Source organism: Staurois parvus, unplaced genomic scaffold (assembly GCF_062004578.1).
Source record: "Staurois parvus isolate SC_StPar_1 unplaced genomic scaffold, SC_StPar_1.0 ptg000123l, whole genome shotgun sequence".
In the NCBI taxonomy this organism is placed as follows: Eukaryota; Metazoa; Chordata; class Amphibia; order Anura; family Ranidae; genus Staurois; species Staurois parvus.
The window spans coordinates 640405-658498 of NW_028317919.1; the positions used below are offsets into that span (position 1 = coordinate 640405).

General features: G+C 45.2%; 1 protein-coding gene across 1 annotated transcript in view; it reads left to right on the plus strand.

Moving 5' to 3' along the window:
* Nucleotides 1-6714: 6714 nt before the first annotated feature.
* SLC9A6 (solute carrier family 9 member A6) overlaps nucleotides 6715-18094 on the plus strand; it is a 72107-nt gene continuing 60727 nt past the window's right edge. The window contains exon 1 of the mRNA XM_089672225.1: nucleotides 6715-7164. Within this exon, the coding sequence (XP_089528351.1) occupies nucleotides 6897-7164 (268 nt within the window). The 5' untranslated portion in view covers nucleotides 6715-6896. The remainder of the gene's footprint in view (nucleotides 7165-18094) is intronic.

Sequence of the window (18094 nt, forward strand, 5' to 3'; positions counted from 1 at the left end):
TGGACGATGTTTTCCCACAATCTACTGTATATGCCGTCAAAACCTTGCGACATAGCAAACAAATTGACAACTTCAGTCACAGTGGCACCAGCTAAGTGGGTACCAAGAATTTGCCCTCTTTGAAGCTCAGTAAGCTCTGACATGACTCCGTATTACTTGCAGCGCATGCAGTGAATGACGAAAGTGAGGCTTCCCATCTGTTAGCTAGGTGTCTCATCACACAGTAGAAGCAAAAGAGTGTTACATCACTTCTGCTTTCAATGCGAAACATGAGGTCACTTTCACACCTGCAAATCATGCAGTGTTTCCAGTTTCTTGTCTAACCCCTGTATATCAGTGTCCTCACTCCCTTTTTACATCAATGTCCCCCCTTAATATAGTGTATTTACTTTGCGGATGCTGATTTAAGGAGGGAGCTCTGGTTACCAGAGACCCCCTTACCTCAGAATTCCCCTTTACACCAGAGTCCGCAGTGTTAAGCTTTAAATCAGGGTCCTCAGAGTTCCCTCTTGCCCGGGACTCTGATATAAGAGGGATGATAACATTAGAAGAAAAAATGTAGACTATCATGTAAGAGGAACTCTGAAGACTCTGATGTAAAGGGGAACGCTGCGGACTGTGACGTAAGGGGGAACTCTGCAGGCTCTGATACAAGGAGGAACTCTGCAAACTCTGTTGTTAGGAGGTGACCAGACACCCCCTTGCCTCAGAGTTCCCCTTTATACCAGAGTCTGCAGTGTTCCCCCTTATATCATGGTCTGCAGGGTTCCCCTTTACATCAGGGTCCACAGAGTTCCCCCTTGATGCACTGTAAGGGGGAATCCTACGGACTCTGATCTAAAGGGGAACTTTGGGGACTCAGATGTAAGGGGGGCTCTGAGAAATCTGACGTAAGGGAGAACTCTGTGGACTCTGAATTTAGGGAGAACTATGTGGATTCTGATGTAGGGGGAACTCTGTGCACTCTGATGTAAGTGGGAACTCTGAGGACTCTAATGTAAGGGGGAACTCTGTGGACTTTCCATAAAAATGCCCATCAAAATCCTCAGCATAAGGCCCATGATGCTCTTTTTTTTTAATTTAAATATTTATAAATTTTTTCATGTTATTACAAAAATTCCATAAGAAGAAACACAATACATATAAATAATCCATACATTTCTACTTTGTCCTTCCTATTTACCTCTTTTCTTTCCCTTCCCTCCCAACCCACCTTTTCCCCCCTCCCCCCCTCCCTCCCCTCTGCAAGATCTTCAATCTCTCAAGGCCCAATAGCTTTAAATAACTTTCCTAGTTTAGAGTATTCTATATTTCTTTTTTAGTCCTGATTTTTCCCATTTTTCCCATCACGAGTAGTATAATTTCAACCTGTCTTCCTGAGTATAATAAGATTTTTCCATTCTACTAATCTGGTTTACCCTATTGATCCAATCCTCCTCCGTCGGCACCTCTTTCTTCCACCAAAACTTGGGGATCAACCCTTTTGCAGCACTTAAGTAGTACCATACTCCTGATTCTTTGTATTTATTTACTGTTGTCTCAACATTATGTAGGAGACACATGGTTGGGTCTAATCCTATGTTATTTCCAGTTATTATTTCTATTAAATTGACTATTGTCTTCCAGAAATCCTGAATTTTTGGACATTGCCACCAAATATGGAACACCGTGCCCTCATCCCCACATCCTCTCCAACACATTTTTGACTTCTCCCCCCTCATCCTGTGCTCAGTGCTTGGTGTAATATGCCATCGTGTCAAACATTTATAGTTAATCTCAACGTCTCTCATACTAACACTCTCGTGAACTAATCTAAATATCTTATTCTGTTGATCTTCATCTATCTCCACCTCCATGTCTCTTTCCCAATTTGTTATAAAAATTAACTTTGTGTCTGTGTCTAATTCTGTGAGTATTTTATACATATTTGTAACACCGTGTTTCCCATCTCGCCGTGATTCTAATAGCCTTTCAAACATATTCCACTCCTTTTTTAATCTCAAGGGTTTTGGGAGAGTTACAATAAAACATTTTAATTGTTGATATTTCCACTCATCTATTTTAGTAAACATATCTCCTCCCCTCTCTTTTAGTTCTTTAAATGTTTTCAGTTCCCCCTCTATCAATACGTCTCTCAATTGGATATCTTCCTTTTTAAACCATCTCCCTGATATCTCATCTTTTCCTGGAGGGAAAAATTCTGTGTTTACAAGAGGCATTAATATAGAGTTGAATTCCCATTTCATATGTTTGTGTAAATTATCCCATATCTTTAACACATTTAAAGTGTACGTGCTTGTGCTTTCTTTAATTGTTCTATACTGTGCTGGAACCCATATCATCTTACTCAAATTAATTCCACTCAGTTCATTTTCTATTTTTACCCAACTTTACCCCTTATAGTTAAAAGTCCTAACATAAATTCTTGCTAAAATTACAGCTTTGTAATATCTCTTGACATCAGGTAGTCCCATCCCCCCTTTCTCTTTAGTCCTACTTAGTGTTTCATATGATATTTTTGTTTTTTTATTCCTCCATATATATCTTGTTAGCATTCTTCTCGTTATCTTAAAAAACGCCTCTGGGAGTTTGATTGGGATCATTTGAAATCTATAGAGTATTTTAGGTATAATTACCATTTTAATTAGGTTTATACGTCCTAACCATGATGGGTTTCCTCCTTCTAATCTTTTTAGTTCGTCCTTAGTCTCATTTATCAGAGAAATATAGTTTAATCTATACAGTTGTTTATGTGAGGTAGCAAGTTTTATTCCTAGGTATTTTATATCTTTTTCTTTCCAAATAAAGGGGAATTCTTTTTGTAGTTTTTCTTTTTCGCTCTTTGGTATATTAATGTTCAGAATCTCTGTTTTTGTTGGGTTAATTTTTAGATTTGATAGTTCACCATATTCCTTCAAGATCTTCATTATACTTGGTAGTGTTATTCGGGGGTTGCCTACATAAAACAGTAGGTCGTCCGCAAAGGCCGCTACTTTATGTTCTATGTTTTCTATCTGTATTCCCTTTATCGCTCCACTATTCCTTATTATTGATAGCAGGGGTTCCAATGTCAAAACATACAACAAGGGGGACAATGGACATCCTTGTCTTGTTCCATTGGACATCCCGATGGATTCCGACCTCTCCCCATTTACCGTGATGATTGCGGTGGGCTCTCTATATAATTTACCTATCCACTCACGCATTCTCTCTCCAATCCCCAACACCTCCAAGTTGTCCATCATAAAGCCCCAGTCCACTCTATCAAACGCCTTTTCGGCATCAATTGACAAGAGCACCACCGGGGCTTTCCCTTTTCTATTTTTCTGAATAAGCATCAAAGTTCTCAACCCATTGTCTCTACCCTCTCTTCCCCGGACAAATCCCACCTGGTCTCCATGGATCCATTCGGGCATTAGATCTTTCAGCCTGTTTGCTAGGACCTTTGCGTACAACTTGGTATCAGTGTTCAATAATGAAATTGGTCTGTAGCTAGAGCACTGAGAAGGATCTTTTCCCTCCTTGTGTATGAGAACAACATGGGCCTGAAGGGATTCCCTCCTCCCCTCCATCCCACCTCCCAAGTCATTCATATATTTCTTTAACTTTGGTAACAGTACTTCACAGAATTTTTTATAGTACTTAATTGTATAACCATCCGGGCCTGGGCTTTTCCCTCCCCCTGTACTTCTTAATGCTACTTCTATTTCTTCCTGAGAAATTACTGATTCCAAGGAGTTCAATAGTGTTTCACTGAGCTTTGGCAATCCCGCATTTTTTAAATATATCATCCTTTTTTCATTAATATCTTCTCTATTTTCTTTTGGTGAACCTTGGTGGCTGATGTTGTACAACTTTCTATAGTACTCCGTGAATACTTTAATGATTTCTTTAGTTGAGTGGACCAACTCTCCCTTAGGGCTTTTTATCTTTTCTATATAATTCCTGTTTTTCTTTTTATTCAGGGCTCTCATTAAGTATTTTCCTGGTCGATCACCCCATCTATATCTTTCACCCAATACCTTGTTATATACTCTTCTCCTCTTCCATCAATCTCTCTAATTCATCTCTTTTATCCATTAGCTTCTGTCTTGTTTCTATTGTTATTTTCTTCTTATGTATCTGCTCCAACTCCAGGATTTCCTTTAAAAGTCCACTAACCCTCTCTCTTCTTTCTTTTTTCTTCCTTGCTCCCATCGCAATCAAGATTCCTCTTATATATACCTTATGACTTTCCCATACTGTAGCTGTCGATACTTCCTCTGTCTCATTCTCCTTGAAATATACCTTAATCTCTTCCTTGATCTTCTGCACAATATCCTCATCAAAGAGAAGAGCTTCATTTAACCTCCATCCTAGACCTCCTGTCCACCTTTTCCCCCATCCTATTTTCATTATGACTGGGGCATGGTCCGAAAAAGTTCTTGTCTCTATTTCTATTTTAACCAGCATTTCAATAAATTGATGATCTATTAGAATATAATCCAGTCTTGAGTATATCTCATGTGCATTAGAGAAGAAGGTATAGTCTCTGTCTTTCATATGCATCATTCTCCAGGTGTCCACCAGTGGCCCATGATGCTCTTAATCCGGCACTGGATATAGGACCACATCTGGGCTCATCGTGAGGGAGGTATTATATAGAAATAGGACCACATCCAGACTCATAGTGAGGGATGTATTGTATAGATTTAGGACCACAGCCGGGCTCATAGTGAAGGAGGTATTGTATAGATATAGGACCACAACTGGGCTCATAGTGAGGGAGGTATTGTATAGATATAGGACCACAACTGGGCTCATAGTGAGGGAAGTATTGTATAGATATAGGACCACAGCTGGGCTCATAGCAAGGGATGTACTGTATAGATATAAAACCACAGCTGGGCTCACAGTGAGAAGTGTACTGTATAGATATAGGACCACAGCCGGGCTCATAGTGAGGGAGATACTGTATAGATATAGGACCACAGCCGGGCTCATAGTGAGGGAGATACTGTATAGATATAGGACCACAGCCGGGCTCATAGTAAGGGAGGTACTGTATAGATATAGGAGCACATCCGGGCTCATAGTGAGGTAGGTACTGTATAGATATAGGACCACACCCGGGCTAATAGTGAGAAGTGTACTGTATAGATATAGGACCACACCCGGGCTCATAGTGAGAAGTGTAATGTATATAGGACCACAGCCGGGCTCACAGTGAGAAGTTTACTGTATATAGGACCACAGCCAGGCTCATAGTGAGAAGTGTACTGTATATAGGACCACAGCCGGGCTCATAGTGAGAAGTGTAGTGTATATAGGACCACAGCCGGGCTCATAGTGAGAAGTGTACTGTATATAGGAGCACAGCCAGGCTCACAGTGAGAAGTGCACTATATATAGGACCACAGCCGGGCTCACAGTGAGAACTGTACTGTATATAGGACCACAGGGCTCATAGTGAGAACTGTACTGTATATAGGACCACAGGGCTCATAGTGAGAAGTGTATTGTATAGATATAGGACCACACCTGGGCTCATAGTGAGAAGTGTAATGTATATAGGACCACAGCCGGGCTCACAGTGAGAAGTTTACTGTATATAGGACCACAGCCAGGCTCATAGAGAGAAGTGTATTGTATATAGGACCACAGCCGGGCTCATAGTGAGAAGTGTAGTGTATATAGGACCACAGCCGGGCTCATAGTGAGAAGTGTACTGTATATAGGAGCACAGCCAGGCTCACAGTGAGAAGTGCACTATATATAGGACCACAGCCGGGCTGACAGTGAGAACTGTACTGTATATAGGACCACAGGGCTCATAGTGAGAACTGTACTGTATATAGGACCACAGGGCTCATAGTGAGAAGTGTATTGTATAGATATAGGACCACAGCCGGGCTCATAGTAAGGGAGGTATTGTATAGATATAGGACCACAGCCGGGCTCACAGTGAGGGAGTTACTGTATAGATATAGGACCACAGCCGGGCTCACAGTGAGGGAGTTACTGTATAGATATAGGACCACAGCCGGGCTCATAGTGAGCAGTGTACTGTATGTAGGACCACAGCCGGGCTCACAGTGAGAACTGTACTGTATATAGGACCACAGGGCTCATAGTGAGAAGTGTACTGTATATAGGACCACAGCCGGGATCATAGTAAGGGAGTTACTGTATAGATATAGGACCACATCTGGGCTCATAGTGAGAAGTGTACTGTATATAGGACCACATCTGGGCTCACAGTGAGAAGTGTACTGTATATAGGACCATATCTGGGCTCAAAGTGAACAGTGCACTGTATATAGGACCACAGCTGGGCTCAAAGTAAGGGAGTTACTGTATAGATATAGGACCACATCTGGGCTCATAGTGAGAAGTGTACTGTATATAGGACCACATCTGGGCTCACAGTGAGAAGTGTACTGTATATAGGACCACATCTGGGCTCACAGTGAGAAGTGTACTGTATATAGGACCACATCTGGGCTCACAGTGAGAAGTGTACTGTACATAGGACCACATCCAGGCTCATAGTGAGCAGTGTAGAAGTGTACTGCATATGGGACCACATCTGGGCTCACAGTGAGAAGTGTACTGTATATAGGACCACATCTGGGCTCATAGTGAGCAGTGTACTGTATATAGGACCACATCCGGGCTCATAGTGAGCAGTGTACTGTATATAGGACCACATCCGGGCTCACAATGAGCAGTGTACTGTATATAGGACCACATCCGGGCTCACAATGAGCAGTGTATAGATATGTGAGGAGTCCCAGTGTAGCTGACCTATACTGTGGCGGTGTGGTGAAAGCCGGGTTCCTCCTCCCGGGGGCGGACAGTCCCGGCTCTTTGCCTCATTCCCGGGGAGGGCTTTAGCGGTCAGATCGGCCCCTGTCATGGCGCCGTGCGGTACGGTAATGCCGGGCTCCCGGGGCAGGGGAGTCAGGGCGGCGGTGCTAGTGATGGCGGTAGGCCTGATCCGGGCGGAGGACAGCGTCATGGAGGAGATCGTCACCGAGAAGCAGGTGGAGGCCAGTCACCGGCAGGACAGTGCCAACCTGCTGATCTTCATCCTCCTCCTCACCCTCACCATCCTCACCATCTGGCTCTTCAAGCATCGCAGGTTCCGCTTCCTCCATGAGACCGGCCTGGCTATGATCTACGGTCAGTGTATGGAGCCCCTCATGACACTCAGGGTGGGCTGTGCTGTCCCTGCGGAATCCTGGGACTGGTGTCAGGAAACTTTATTAGGGTTCTAATACCATTATTGGGGTTCTAATGACATCAGGTCTCAGGTGGTCTTGTCTGTGAGATGTAGATTGTGACATGGAGGGTCTCACTGTCCCCCTTGTATGATGAGAATGGGGGTGAGCCGGCATATGAGGGGATCCCCTGCCACCCGTTATCATCTGGTTATGGAGAGGAGACAACGATGAGAGCGGAGCTTTAAGTAACATTTAGAAATGTGTGAAGTGGGGGGCTTGTTGTAAAGATGTAATGTCACTTCTCTGGCGGGAGTCCCCTTTAGACACCGTTCCGGCAAGCGTTTGCTCCAGTTTGGTAACATTACTGACATGGGGGATAAATTCAGGTACTTCCACCACTTTGAGAAGCTGTTGCTATGGCGGTAATTAAAGCAGAACTCTACTCACATTGGCTCCAGTGATGTGGCATCCTGGAGCTCCTCATTGGCCACTGACCTCTTCTAGTTGCTTCCAGGTACCGATCACCAGCCGCTTTCATTGGCCAGGCTTATAGGACATCACTCTTGCACATGTGTGAGAGTTCAGTCAGCTTCGGCATTGGCACATTTCTACATTGAGCTGCACGTGCACAGCTCAGTGTACAAGGGTGGACAGGTAGGTACCTTTAGCCTGGACTCACATCTATGCGGTGCGATATATCACATGCGATTTGTGTGCGGTGCGATTGGAGCCATACATTATGTATGGCTCTAATCACACCGCACCAAAAACATGCAGGACCCTTTTTTTCATCTGCACTAGAATTGGATGGCATGGGTAGTCACACCTATGCGATCCGATTCTGCACATCGCACCGCATTTTGTGGACCACTTTCAGGGTGTTGTTAACATACACACCCGCAGCGGTTCGCATGAACGGGGTGCGATTCTGATGCGGTGCGGAATTCGCACAGAAAACGCTGCAATTTCCGCACCGCATCAGTGTGAACCCAGGCTAAATGTAGAAGAGACGAAGTATGTTCCTTCTGCATTAAAAATCCTGCCTGTACACCCAAATATTGTTTTTTTGGGGATCCCCCCACTGCCGTGCACCGCCAGTCAGCAGTCAGGGGACCTGATGGGGAACTAGTCTCCCAGTTCCCCATCAGGCTTCCCTCACCCATACTACGAAACTCCTTGGCATGGGCATGTCAGTGTGGTGGGCACAGTCTAGGTTGGCTCTGGTTCACTTGTCTTCAGTTTTTGTGAAGAATATCACATTGTTTCCACTTGTTGGGTTAATTGTAATAAAGTAACGTACAGCAGCCTGTCAAAATATTGGAAACTTTTCATCACACTGTACTGATGAAAGCTTTTTTTCTATGGGTTGTAGCCATTGCTCTTTTTAGAGGCTAACTCCATCTTTTGGACCATGTTACACCCATATTTAGAGTGTAATATTGCCCGTAATCCTCTGGGACATGTCACAGGTCCCAGAAGACAATGGGACCATTCACAAGGCACAACGTGGATCACACATGTGCAATGGGTAGCCATCTGTGAAGCTGCAAGCGTTCACAGCCAGACGCCCACATTTAAGGTGCCGGGAATGGGGACTGAAGACCGTTGCCGAAACCTGTCCAGACGAGGAGACAGCTGGATCCTGGGATAGTTGTGTGGCTGTTTATTAAAAGTCAGCAGCTACAGATTTTGTAGCTGCTGGCTTTTAATTTTAACTAAGTCCCACTTTAAGGGTTCTTTTTTTTGTTAGTGGCTTAGACTGTCTTTTCGTGGTATTTCCACTGCTGATTTATGGTGCCCGTACATGATATAAAGTCATAGTAAAGGCATTTTTTAAAAAACGAATAAACCTCTCATACTTATCTGCTCTGTGCAGTGGTTTTGCACAGAGCATTCCCGATTTTCCTCTTTTTGGGTCCCTTGCTGTTGCTCCTGGCCTCCTGCCAAATGCTCCCAGAGCAAGCAGCCCCTGGAAATCATTGCACCAGCAGTCAGTAGGTCGTCGGTGCCATGCAGGTCTCCTGCAGACTGTCGGTGTAATCTGTCTGGCCATACGGGCAGGCAGTTTTACACTGACAGGAAGAATCCATAAATTACCACAGCGCTCCACAGCGCCTTGGTAGTTCATTGAGAACTACAAGTCACCAGCCGCAAAGGCTATCAGTATTTGTAGTTTCCCATTCACAGAACTCTGAATGAATGATGCGTCCAGATGGGCAGAGCCCCACACGGCCGCTTCTTTAAAACATTGTGACAGCTATCGGGGAAGAAGATTCCCTGCTAGCTATTACAACATAGAATTGGAGGAAGGGGGGGGGGAATAAAACAGGTTATGAAAGGTGAACTTATCCTTTAATGTGGAAAATAGAATTCCCTGTAAAAGAAGTCAGTTCTCACTCCTCCGGCGGCCAGTGTCTCCTTCCTCCCCTGAGTTCCCTTGGTGTAGCCTTATTCAGTCTCTTTAGCCTGGGTTCACATATATGCGGTGCAGTATATCGCGTGTGATTCGCAGAGGAACCGCACTGCATTCCTGTGCACATCACATGCGATTTGTGTGCGGTGCGATTGGAGCCATACATTTTGTATGGGTCTAATCGCACCACACCCGCACCAAAATGGTGCAGGACCCTTTTTTTGGTCTGCACTAGAATCGCATCGCACGGGTATTCACACCGAAGCCATCATTTGGTTCCAGAATTTTAGTGCTTTAGGGCCGGTTCACATCAGGCCTGCATTCGCATTCACATGCTGCTCTGAATGTGCTCAAATCGCACCGCACTATGCCAAAAGTAGTGCATGCATTGCTTTTTAAAACACACTGTAACCGGATTGCTTGGTACAAAAGTACCATGCTATCCGGTGTGGGCAAACGCACTGCGTTTGGAGTGTCATTAACATCTTATTGACACCTGCTGTAGATCGCAAAAGCAGTGCATTTTGCATGCGGGTTTAATCGTACAGGAATGCACAGCACATCCTGTGTGATTCTAGTGCGGGACACTTACAATTTTTTTTGTTTGTTTTTGTTTGTTTTGGTTTTTTTTAACAACATTTATATTGTAACTGTACATAATTCAGACTCACCAAAGCCACCAGTAGTATGAAACCCAGTAGTATGAATACGCATTTCTAGTTTCTCATCTCATCGCTAAATCTGGGCCCTCCTGTAGTGCAGCCAGGAGCAGGATTTACAGCGCTGGAAGGATTGAGAACAAACTTGTACAGCCCTGACATCAAATCCAGTATGGTGGAATTTAGAGACGGGAAAAGTGAGGCTCTGGAGCCATAATCAGAACATATTTCTGGATATTTACTGACTTGGTGAACAAAGGACACTAATAAATATGGATTATGGCTGATGTTTTTAATATTTGTACAGCGCATACAGCACAGGCAAAACCTTTGCACGAGATCACTCAAGGATCCCTGCAGTACATATACTACATAAAGCTCAGATATTTTATATGTTGTCCAATTATCCAGACCTGTTCTTTACCACACTGTGTGCCCAGAATGGCTGCCAGGCACCTGGTGTAATTGAAACTGTTATCTGCAATCGCTGCAGGACAAACAAGTCTGTTTGATTTTCTGGTATTGTTACAATTCCTGTTTGACAAACTCTAATCACTGATTTACATTTGCTGGAAAAACTGACTGATCTGTATGTGCTTGGGGTACTGTGCTTTAGTTACACAATGCCATGATGAAGTCAGAAGAATCAGCTGCTTGCCTGAAGATCTGCATGTAGATCTGTTTGATCTGCAGTGAGTCATACAATTTCGGAACCCAGGCAGTTATGACTTCTGAATTGTGTGCTTCTGTATCTGTATGCATATGGTATAAATTTAAATCAGAACTTCACTTAAAATAGGAAGTTCCCCTCATTTCACCATCAACACAGTCCGTGTTTGATGACGGAATCCTTCCTGTGGAGCTATTGTGTTCTTCCAGCAGCAATAATCGAATGTAAAAATCAGACATGCTGCTTGTACCCAAGTCAATCGACTGATCAACTTGGGTACAATCAGCCTGCCCATAGATGGTCCCTGCTGAACCAGCTGTGATTCGAACCATCTATGGCCGGCTTTAAAGTGACACTAAGTGATATCTTTATTCTGCAAGAAATAATCCATTCACACCCACTACTTAATGGACCCATAATTTTTTATTTTATTTTTTTATTCTTCTGCTTCCTTGTAACATCTTCCATGAGCTCACAAATCTCTTCTTTTCCCCCTTGCATCTCATTTGTTTGGAATGAGCAGACTTAATGGGGTTGATTTAGTAAAGGCAAATAGACTCTGCAAGTTCAGTTGCTCCAGAGCTTAGTAAATGAGGTGAAGCTCCACTCTGCAAAGAATACCCAATCACATGCAAGGAAAATTTAAAAAAGAAAAAAATTTTTTTCTGCTTGCACTTGATTGGATGATGGCAATCAGGAAAGCTTCTCTCTCCCCCTCATTTACTAAGTTTTGCAAAGTGCACAGTCTTTTTGCCTTCAGTTAATCAACCCTAATGTATTTTTAATGTTAACCAAATAAATAAAATATATAAACAAATGTATGTAGATATGTCTTTTTACCAATTATTATTCTTGCAAAATTTTAAAACCCCATGGTATCTATCCCCACTAAAAACACAAACCCTTTTTTGTACCTGGCACAATGTATAAAGTACCTCTGCTTCAAGTCTTGCATCCCTATATGATACCATATTTATCTGTATATGATGTGAAACCGGTCTGTAATTTCTGCTGGGATTATTCTAATCAACCAAAATGCAATAGGTATTGATCTAAAAATAAGTAAACCCTACTGTATTGGTAAAGCTGGCCATAGACAGCATAGGTTTATTTTGGGTTCCCCCATCTACACATTCAAAGAGTATGATGGAATCCTCCCTGTTGTGCCATTGTATTGTGACAGTGGGACTCAGTGGAGTGTGCTGCACTGCTGTCAGAGTATACTGATCAGTGTCTGCAAGCCACTGATTGACAAGTGTTTTCCAGTAGTCTCTATTGACCGAATTCAAACATTAGATCAATGTCTGTCACCTGGGAACAGCCATAGATGCATCAAACTTTGAACGTTCCCTGCTGAACTGGCTGAATTTAGATCCATCTTAACTCCACTTCTAATTAAACCACTTAGTTTGGATAAGTTGTCTAAAAGACCACAAAGTATTTGATGTTAACAAAGATCTATATACACACACTGTAACCATGCAAGATGGCCGGTCACAGAATGTGAACAATACAATAAATGCCCATGGGACAAGGCTCATTGACTCTGTATAAGTATATTACATACAGCTCCACCCAATATAATTTTCTATGGTATCAGAATACTCAGTACTCCCAATGGGGAATTTTAATACATTTCATAGATTCATATTATTGTAACTCCATGCAAGCCACAAGATATCCTCCTCAATAATCCCAGGTAGGTGCACATACAGTATGACTGACTAGTACAGATGTCTTGGTTCATGGTATTTCTCTACTATGCAATGTGATGAATATCTTCTTTGTAAGATTACTGACAGTCTTTTGTTCGCTGATGACCTATCAATATAGCTGAGTCCTCTGGTTTCTTCTATCTGGTAGTGGAGTATTGATGTATAGTACGTACATTTGGATGTATTCCTGTCTTTGTGCACTGTCAGTGTTTTCTGTGGATCTATGGTCTTATGTTGGGTGCTATTCACACTCATATAATAGTTTACTTATGGAACATGTGGGGGTGTTTGGTCTTGGGTAGTATTTTTGTAGACCATTTGGTCATTTTTCATTTATTTCTTTGTCGCCCTAGCACAGTGGTCTCCAAACTGTGGCCCAAGGGCTGGATGAGGCCCTTTGCTTGCCTTTATGCGGCCTTTGGGCACTATTCCTCTCATTGGCACAAGGCATTATTTTCTCCTACTGACACCAATGATGATGCATCATTCTTTCCACTAACACCAACAGTGGGGCATAATTCCACTCACTGACAAATAGTGGGTCCATATTTCTTCCACTAGCACCAACAGTGGGGCACTTCCTTCCATGTCTGAACATTATTCCTCCCACTGACATCAAAGATGGAGCAATATTACACTCATTAATACCAACAATGGGGCACTATTCTTCCCACTGATACCAACAATGGGGCACTATTCCTCCTACTGACACCAAGGATAGGGCACTATTCCTTCCAATGACACCAACAATGGGGCACTATTCCTCCTACTGACACCAAGGATAGAGCACTATTCCTTCCAATAACACCAACAGTGGGGCACTATGCCTTCGACTGATACCAACGATGGGGCACTATTCCTGCCACTGACACAAATGATGGGGGTCTATTTTTTCTACTGATACCAATGATGGCGCACTATTCTTGCCACTGACACAAAAGATGGGGTTCTATTCTTTCCACTGGTATCAACCATGGGGCATCGTTCCTCCTCCTGCTGAGCACAAGCGCTTTGTAATTTATTTGCTCCCACTGACCAACAAGCCTGAGCCATTTTCTACACCCACAAGCCCTTTTTTTAAAAAGTTTGGAGACCCCTGTCCTAGCATATCACTTGTTTTATTATTTTTTCACGATACTTATGGATGGTCCATGTCTGCTTGGTGTTTGCCATGTACTATGGTGACCATCTTGTGAGTATTCATTACCTGCTTTGTTTGTTCCACATTTTCTGCAATTTGTCATTTTTATGTAGGAGCTATTTTTGATAGCTTGATCTCAGCTAGGATGTTGCATATTTTGCTTTTTTGATGAACTAGTGTGTTTTTACTCCTTGTGATCTTTTTTTTTTTTACCTTTTTCCTGTATATTATTATTATTATTATTATACAGTATTTATAAAGCGCCAATAGTTCGCTCAGCGCTGTACATTACAAAGGGAGACAGAACATGTGACAGAACAATACCAATACAATGCAAAACATGAGGGGATCAAGGGCCCTGCTCTTTCGAGCTTACAATCTAGGAGGGAGGGGGTGGTGGCACAGGAGGAGATAGCTGTGGGGGATGGAGTGGTAGGAAGAGTGGAGGAGGGAGGCAAGTTAGCAGGGGGTGGGGTAGGCTTCCCTGAAGAGATGGGTTTTCAGGGTGCGCCTAAAGGAGAGGAGAGTAGGTGATAATCTGATGGGTTGGGGCAGGGAGTTCCAGAGGATGGGTGACACCCTGGAGAAGTCCTGGAGGCGGGCATGGGAGGAGGAGACCAGGGAACTAGAGAGAAGGAGGTCCTGTGAGGAGCGGAGTGTGCGTGCTGGGCGGTACTTGGATATTAGGTCGGTGATGTAGTTCGGGGCAGTATGGTGGACAGCTTTGTACGTCAGCGTTAGGATTTTGAATTTGATCCGTTGCGCAATCGGAAGCCAGTGGAGGGATTGGCAGAGGGGGGTGGCGGAGACAGAGCGGTTGGAAAGGTGAATGAGTCTGGCAGCCGTGTTCAGGATGGACTGAAGAGGGGATAGCCAGCGGCGAGGCAGGCCAGTGAGGAGGGAGTTGCAGTAGTCGAGTCGCGATATGATGAGGGAGTGGATGAGCTGTTTAGTGGTTTCTGGGGTTAGGAACGTGCGGATTTTGGCGATGTTGCGGAGGTGGAGTCTGCACGAGTTTGTTAAAGATTGGACTTGGGGCTGGAAGGATAGGTTGGAGTCCAGAATGACACCCAGTACTCTTGCCTGCAGGGCGGGTTTGATGGTAGCGTTGTTGGATGTGACGGAGAAATCAATGGGGGGTGGTGTCCGGGCTGGGGGGAAGACAAGAAACTCGGTTTTGGAGAGGTTCAATTTAAGGAAGTGGAGCGACATCCAGTCTGATATGTCGCTCAGTAGGTGTGTGATTCGGGCTGAGACCAAGGGGGTGAGGTGGGGGGTTGAGAGATAGATTTGTGTGTCGTCGGCATAGAGGTGGTAGTTGAAGCCGTGAGAGTGTATGAGTTGGCCAAGGGAGGAGGTATAGATGGAGAAGAGAAGGGGCCCGAGGACAGAGCCTTGAGGGACCCCAACAGAGAGGGGGAGTGAGGGGGAGGTGGTAGCATTATAGGTAACGCTGAAAGAGCGTTGTGACAGGTAGGATGAGATCCAGGAGAGAGCAGAATCTCTGAGGCCGAGGGAGTGTAGTTTTTTGAGGAGGAGGGGGTGGTCGACTGTGTCGAAGGCCGCAGAGAGGTCAAGGAGTAGGAGCACTGAATAGTGTCCATTAGCTTTGGCGGTTAGCAGGTCGTTGGAGAGTTTGAGTAAGGCAGTTTCGGTGGAGTGTAGGGGACGGAAGCCGGACTGTAGGGGATCGAGGAGGTTGTTGTCGTTGAGGTGAGAGCATAGGCGGGTGTAGACTAGGCGCTCGAGGAGTTTAGATGTAAATGGGAGCAGGGAGATGGGTCTGAGGTTGTTCGGGTCATTGGGGTCCAGGGAGGGCTTTTTAAGTATGGGGGTGATGTGTGCATGTTTCAGAGGGGAGGGGAAAGTGCCTGAGGAGAGGGAGAGATTGAAGATGTGGGTGAGGGAGCGTAGGATGGAGGAGGAGGAAGGTCGTAGGAGTTGTGAGGGGATAGGGTCGAGGGGGCAGGTGGTGAGGCGGGCATCAGAGAGGTCTTGGAGACTTCCTCGATGGTAGTAAGGTCAAAGGTGTGGAGTGTTGGGGGAGCTTCAGTATGAGGAGTGTAGGGTGGGGTGGAAGAGGAGGTCAGAGCAGTGGTGGGGCCGTGGGAGAGGGGTGATGAGGGGGTAGCTGAGTGAGGGTGAAGGGGGTTGGAGGGAGTTTGAGCAGCGACGAAGTCCCTGCGGGTTATGTCGAGGGGGAGGGGGGATAAGGGGGTAGCTGTGTGAGAGGGGACAGGTTGAGAGGGCGTGTGAGTTGCGGCAATGTCCTTGCGAATTGTGTCAATTTTGTTTTTGAAGTGATTGGCAATCTCAAGGGCAGTGAGTGAGGTGCTGGGTGGAGGTGGGGGTGGAGAGAGTAGAGAGTTGAAGGCAGAGAAGAGTCGGCGAGGATTGGAGGAGAGGGCCTTGATGAGGGTCAAGAAGTAGGCCTGTTTGGCAGCATGGAGGGAGGAGGTGTAGGTGCGGAAGGCAGATTTGTAGCGGGTGAAGGCTTGCTTGGATTTGGTTTTGCGCCATAGTCGCTCTAGGGCACGACTTTGTCGTTTGAGGGTTTTGGTGTGATCAGTCTGCCAGGGCTGGAGCGGTCGGGGTCTGGTGTTGCGTGTGGTTAAAGGCGCTAGTGAGTCAAGGGCTGTTGAGAGCGCATTGTTGTAGGCGGTCAAAGCCAAGTCGGGGCAGGACAGGGGGAGGATGCGGTCGTGGAGTTGATCAGCTGCAGAGTGGAGGGAGGCAGGGTTAAGGTTGCGGAGGTTACGGCTGGTAGTAGTGTGACATTTGGAGGGGTAGGCGTTGGAGGACGAGGAGATAGAGAAGGTGATCAGGTTGTGGTCAGAGAGAGGGAAGGGGGTATTAGTGAGGTTGTGGGGAGCGCATCGGTTGGAGAAGACAAGATCAAGGATATTTCCGTCGGAGTGGGTGGTGGATTGTATGCACTGTGCAAGTGCAAAGGAGGAGGTTAGGTGGAGGAGACGGGCTGTGTCCGGGTTGTCGAGGTTGACAGGGATGTTAAAATCCCCAAGAATGATGGTGGGTAGCTCAGAGGAGAGGAAGAAGGGTAGCCAGGAGGAGAAGTCATCCAGGAAGCGGGGTATGGATCCAGGAGGCCGGTATATCACAGCAATCTTCAGGGGGGTTGGGGAGAATAGTCGGACGCAGTGGGCCTCGAAGGAGGAGAAGGATAGGGAGGGGGGGGTTTGGGAGGACTCGGAAGGTGCTCTGCGGTGACAGGAGCAGACCAACCCCACCACCTTTACGACCGTTAGGCCTGGGTGAGTGGGTCCAGGTGAGACCTCCATAGGAGAGTGCAGCAGGGGAGGTAGAGTCAGTGGGCTGGATCCAGGTTTCCGTGATTCCGTGATGTCTTTTAACCCTTGCACTGTGTGAGGTCATCACAAGGGGGTGTTGTTGATGGGTGAGACTTTGGGTTTATCACTTTTTGTGATAGCTTGGGGTGTGCCCAGGGGCGGACTGACAACTCATGGGGCCCCCGGGCGATAGGGGATCATGGGGCAACTGTGTCCTTGCCAAAACTCAAAAAAGCCTATGACAAAGGTAAAAGGGGCATCTCATGGGGCCCCCTACTAACCCCGGGCCCTCGGGCAGTGCCCGAGTTTCTAAATGGTCAGTCCGCCCCTGGGTGTGCCTTCTTATCAAAGGACAGAGCAGTTAGCTCAGATCTGTAAACATGGGGGAGAGCAGAGATTGCTTATCAGCAGTTAAAACGTATGGCAGAAATCTTTATATAGTATACATTCCTGTGTGCTTGGTTAGATTAAAGTGTATATAAACTCTAAGGCTCCATGTACACGGGACATTTCTGAACGATGGAAACTGACTGCTGGAAAACGTAGGTTACAAAAACGACTGTTTAGCCGCGTTTGCATACTGCGTTTAGAAGCGTTTTTTAAAGATAACCTCAGGAGACCTTCCCAAATGCCCAGAATGCACTGAAAAACAGTAAAAAATTAACTATTTCAGACATTTTGAGAGAAATAGAGAGAGCAGAAGCAGAGAGAGCAGTATTTGTTGAGATTACCTGTCTTTTTTTTTTGTTTTTGTTTTTGTGGTGTTTGGATGTGTTCCAGCTCATTTAAGTGCAGAAATTATTGCAGCAGTGTCTAACATATTTTCTTTCATGTGAAACCTCAAAGTATGGTGTACCAGGTCCATTTGAGTACTGGGAAAATGTTTTGCATGCATTGTTCATGATGAAAAAAGGCTCTGGACAGCATCTAGAAATGGAAGAGTTAAAAAAAAGTTCCAAACACTTAGCCACGTTTGCTTGCGT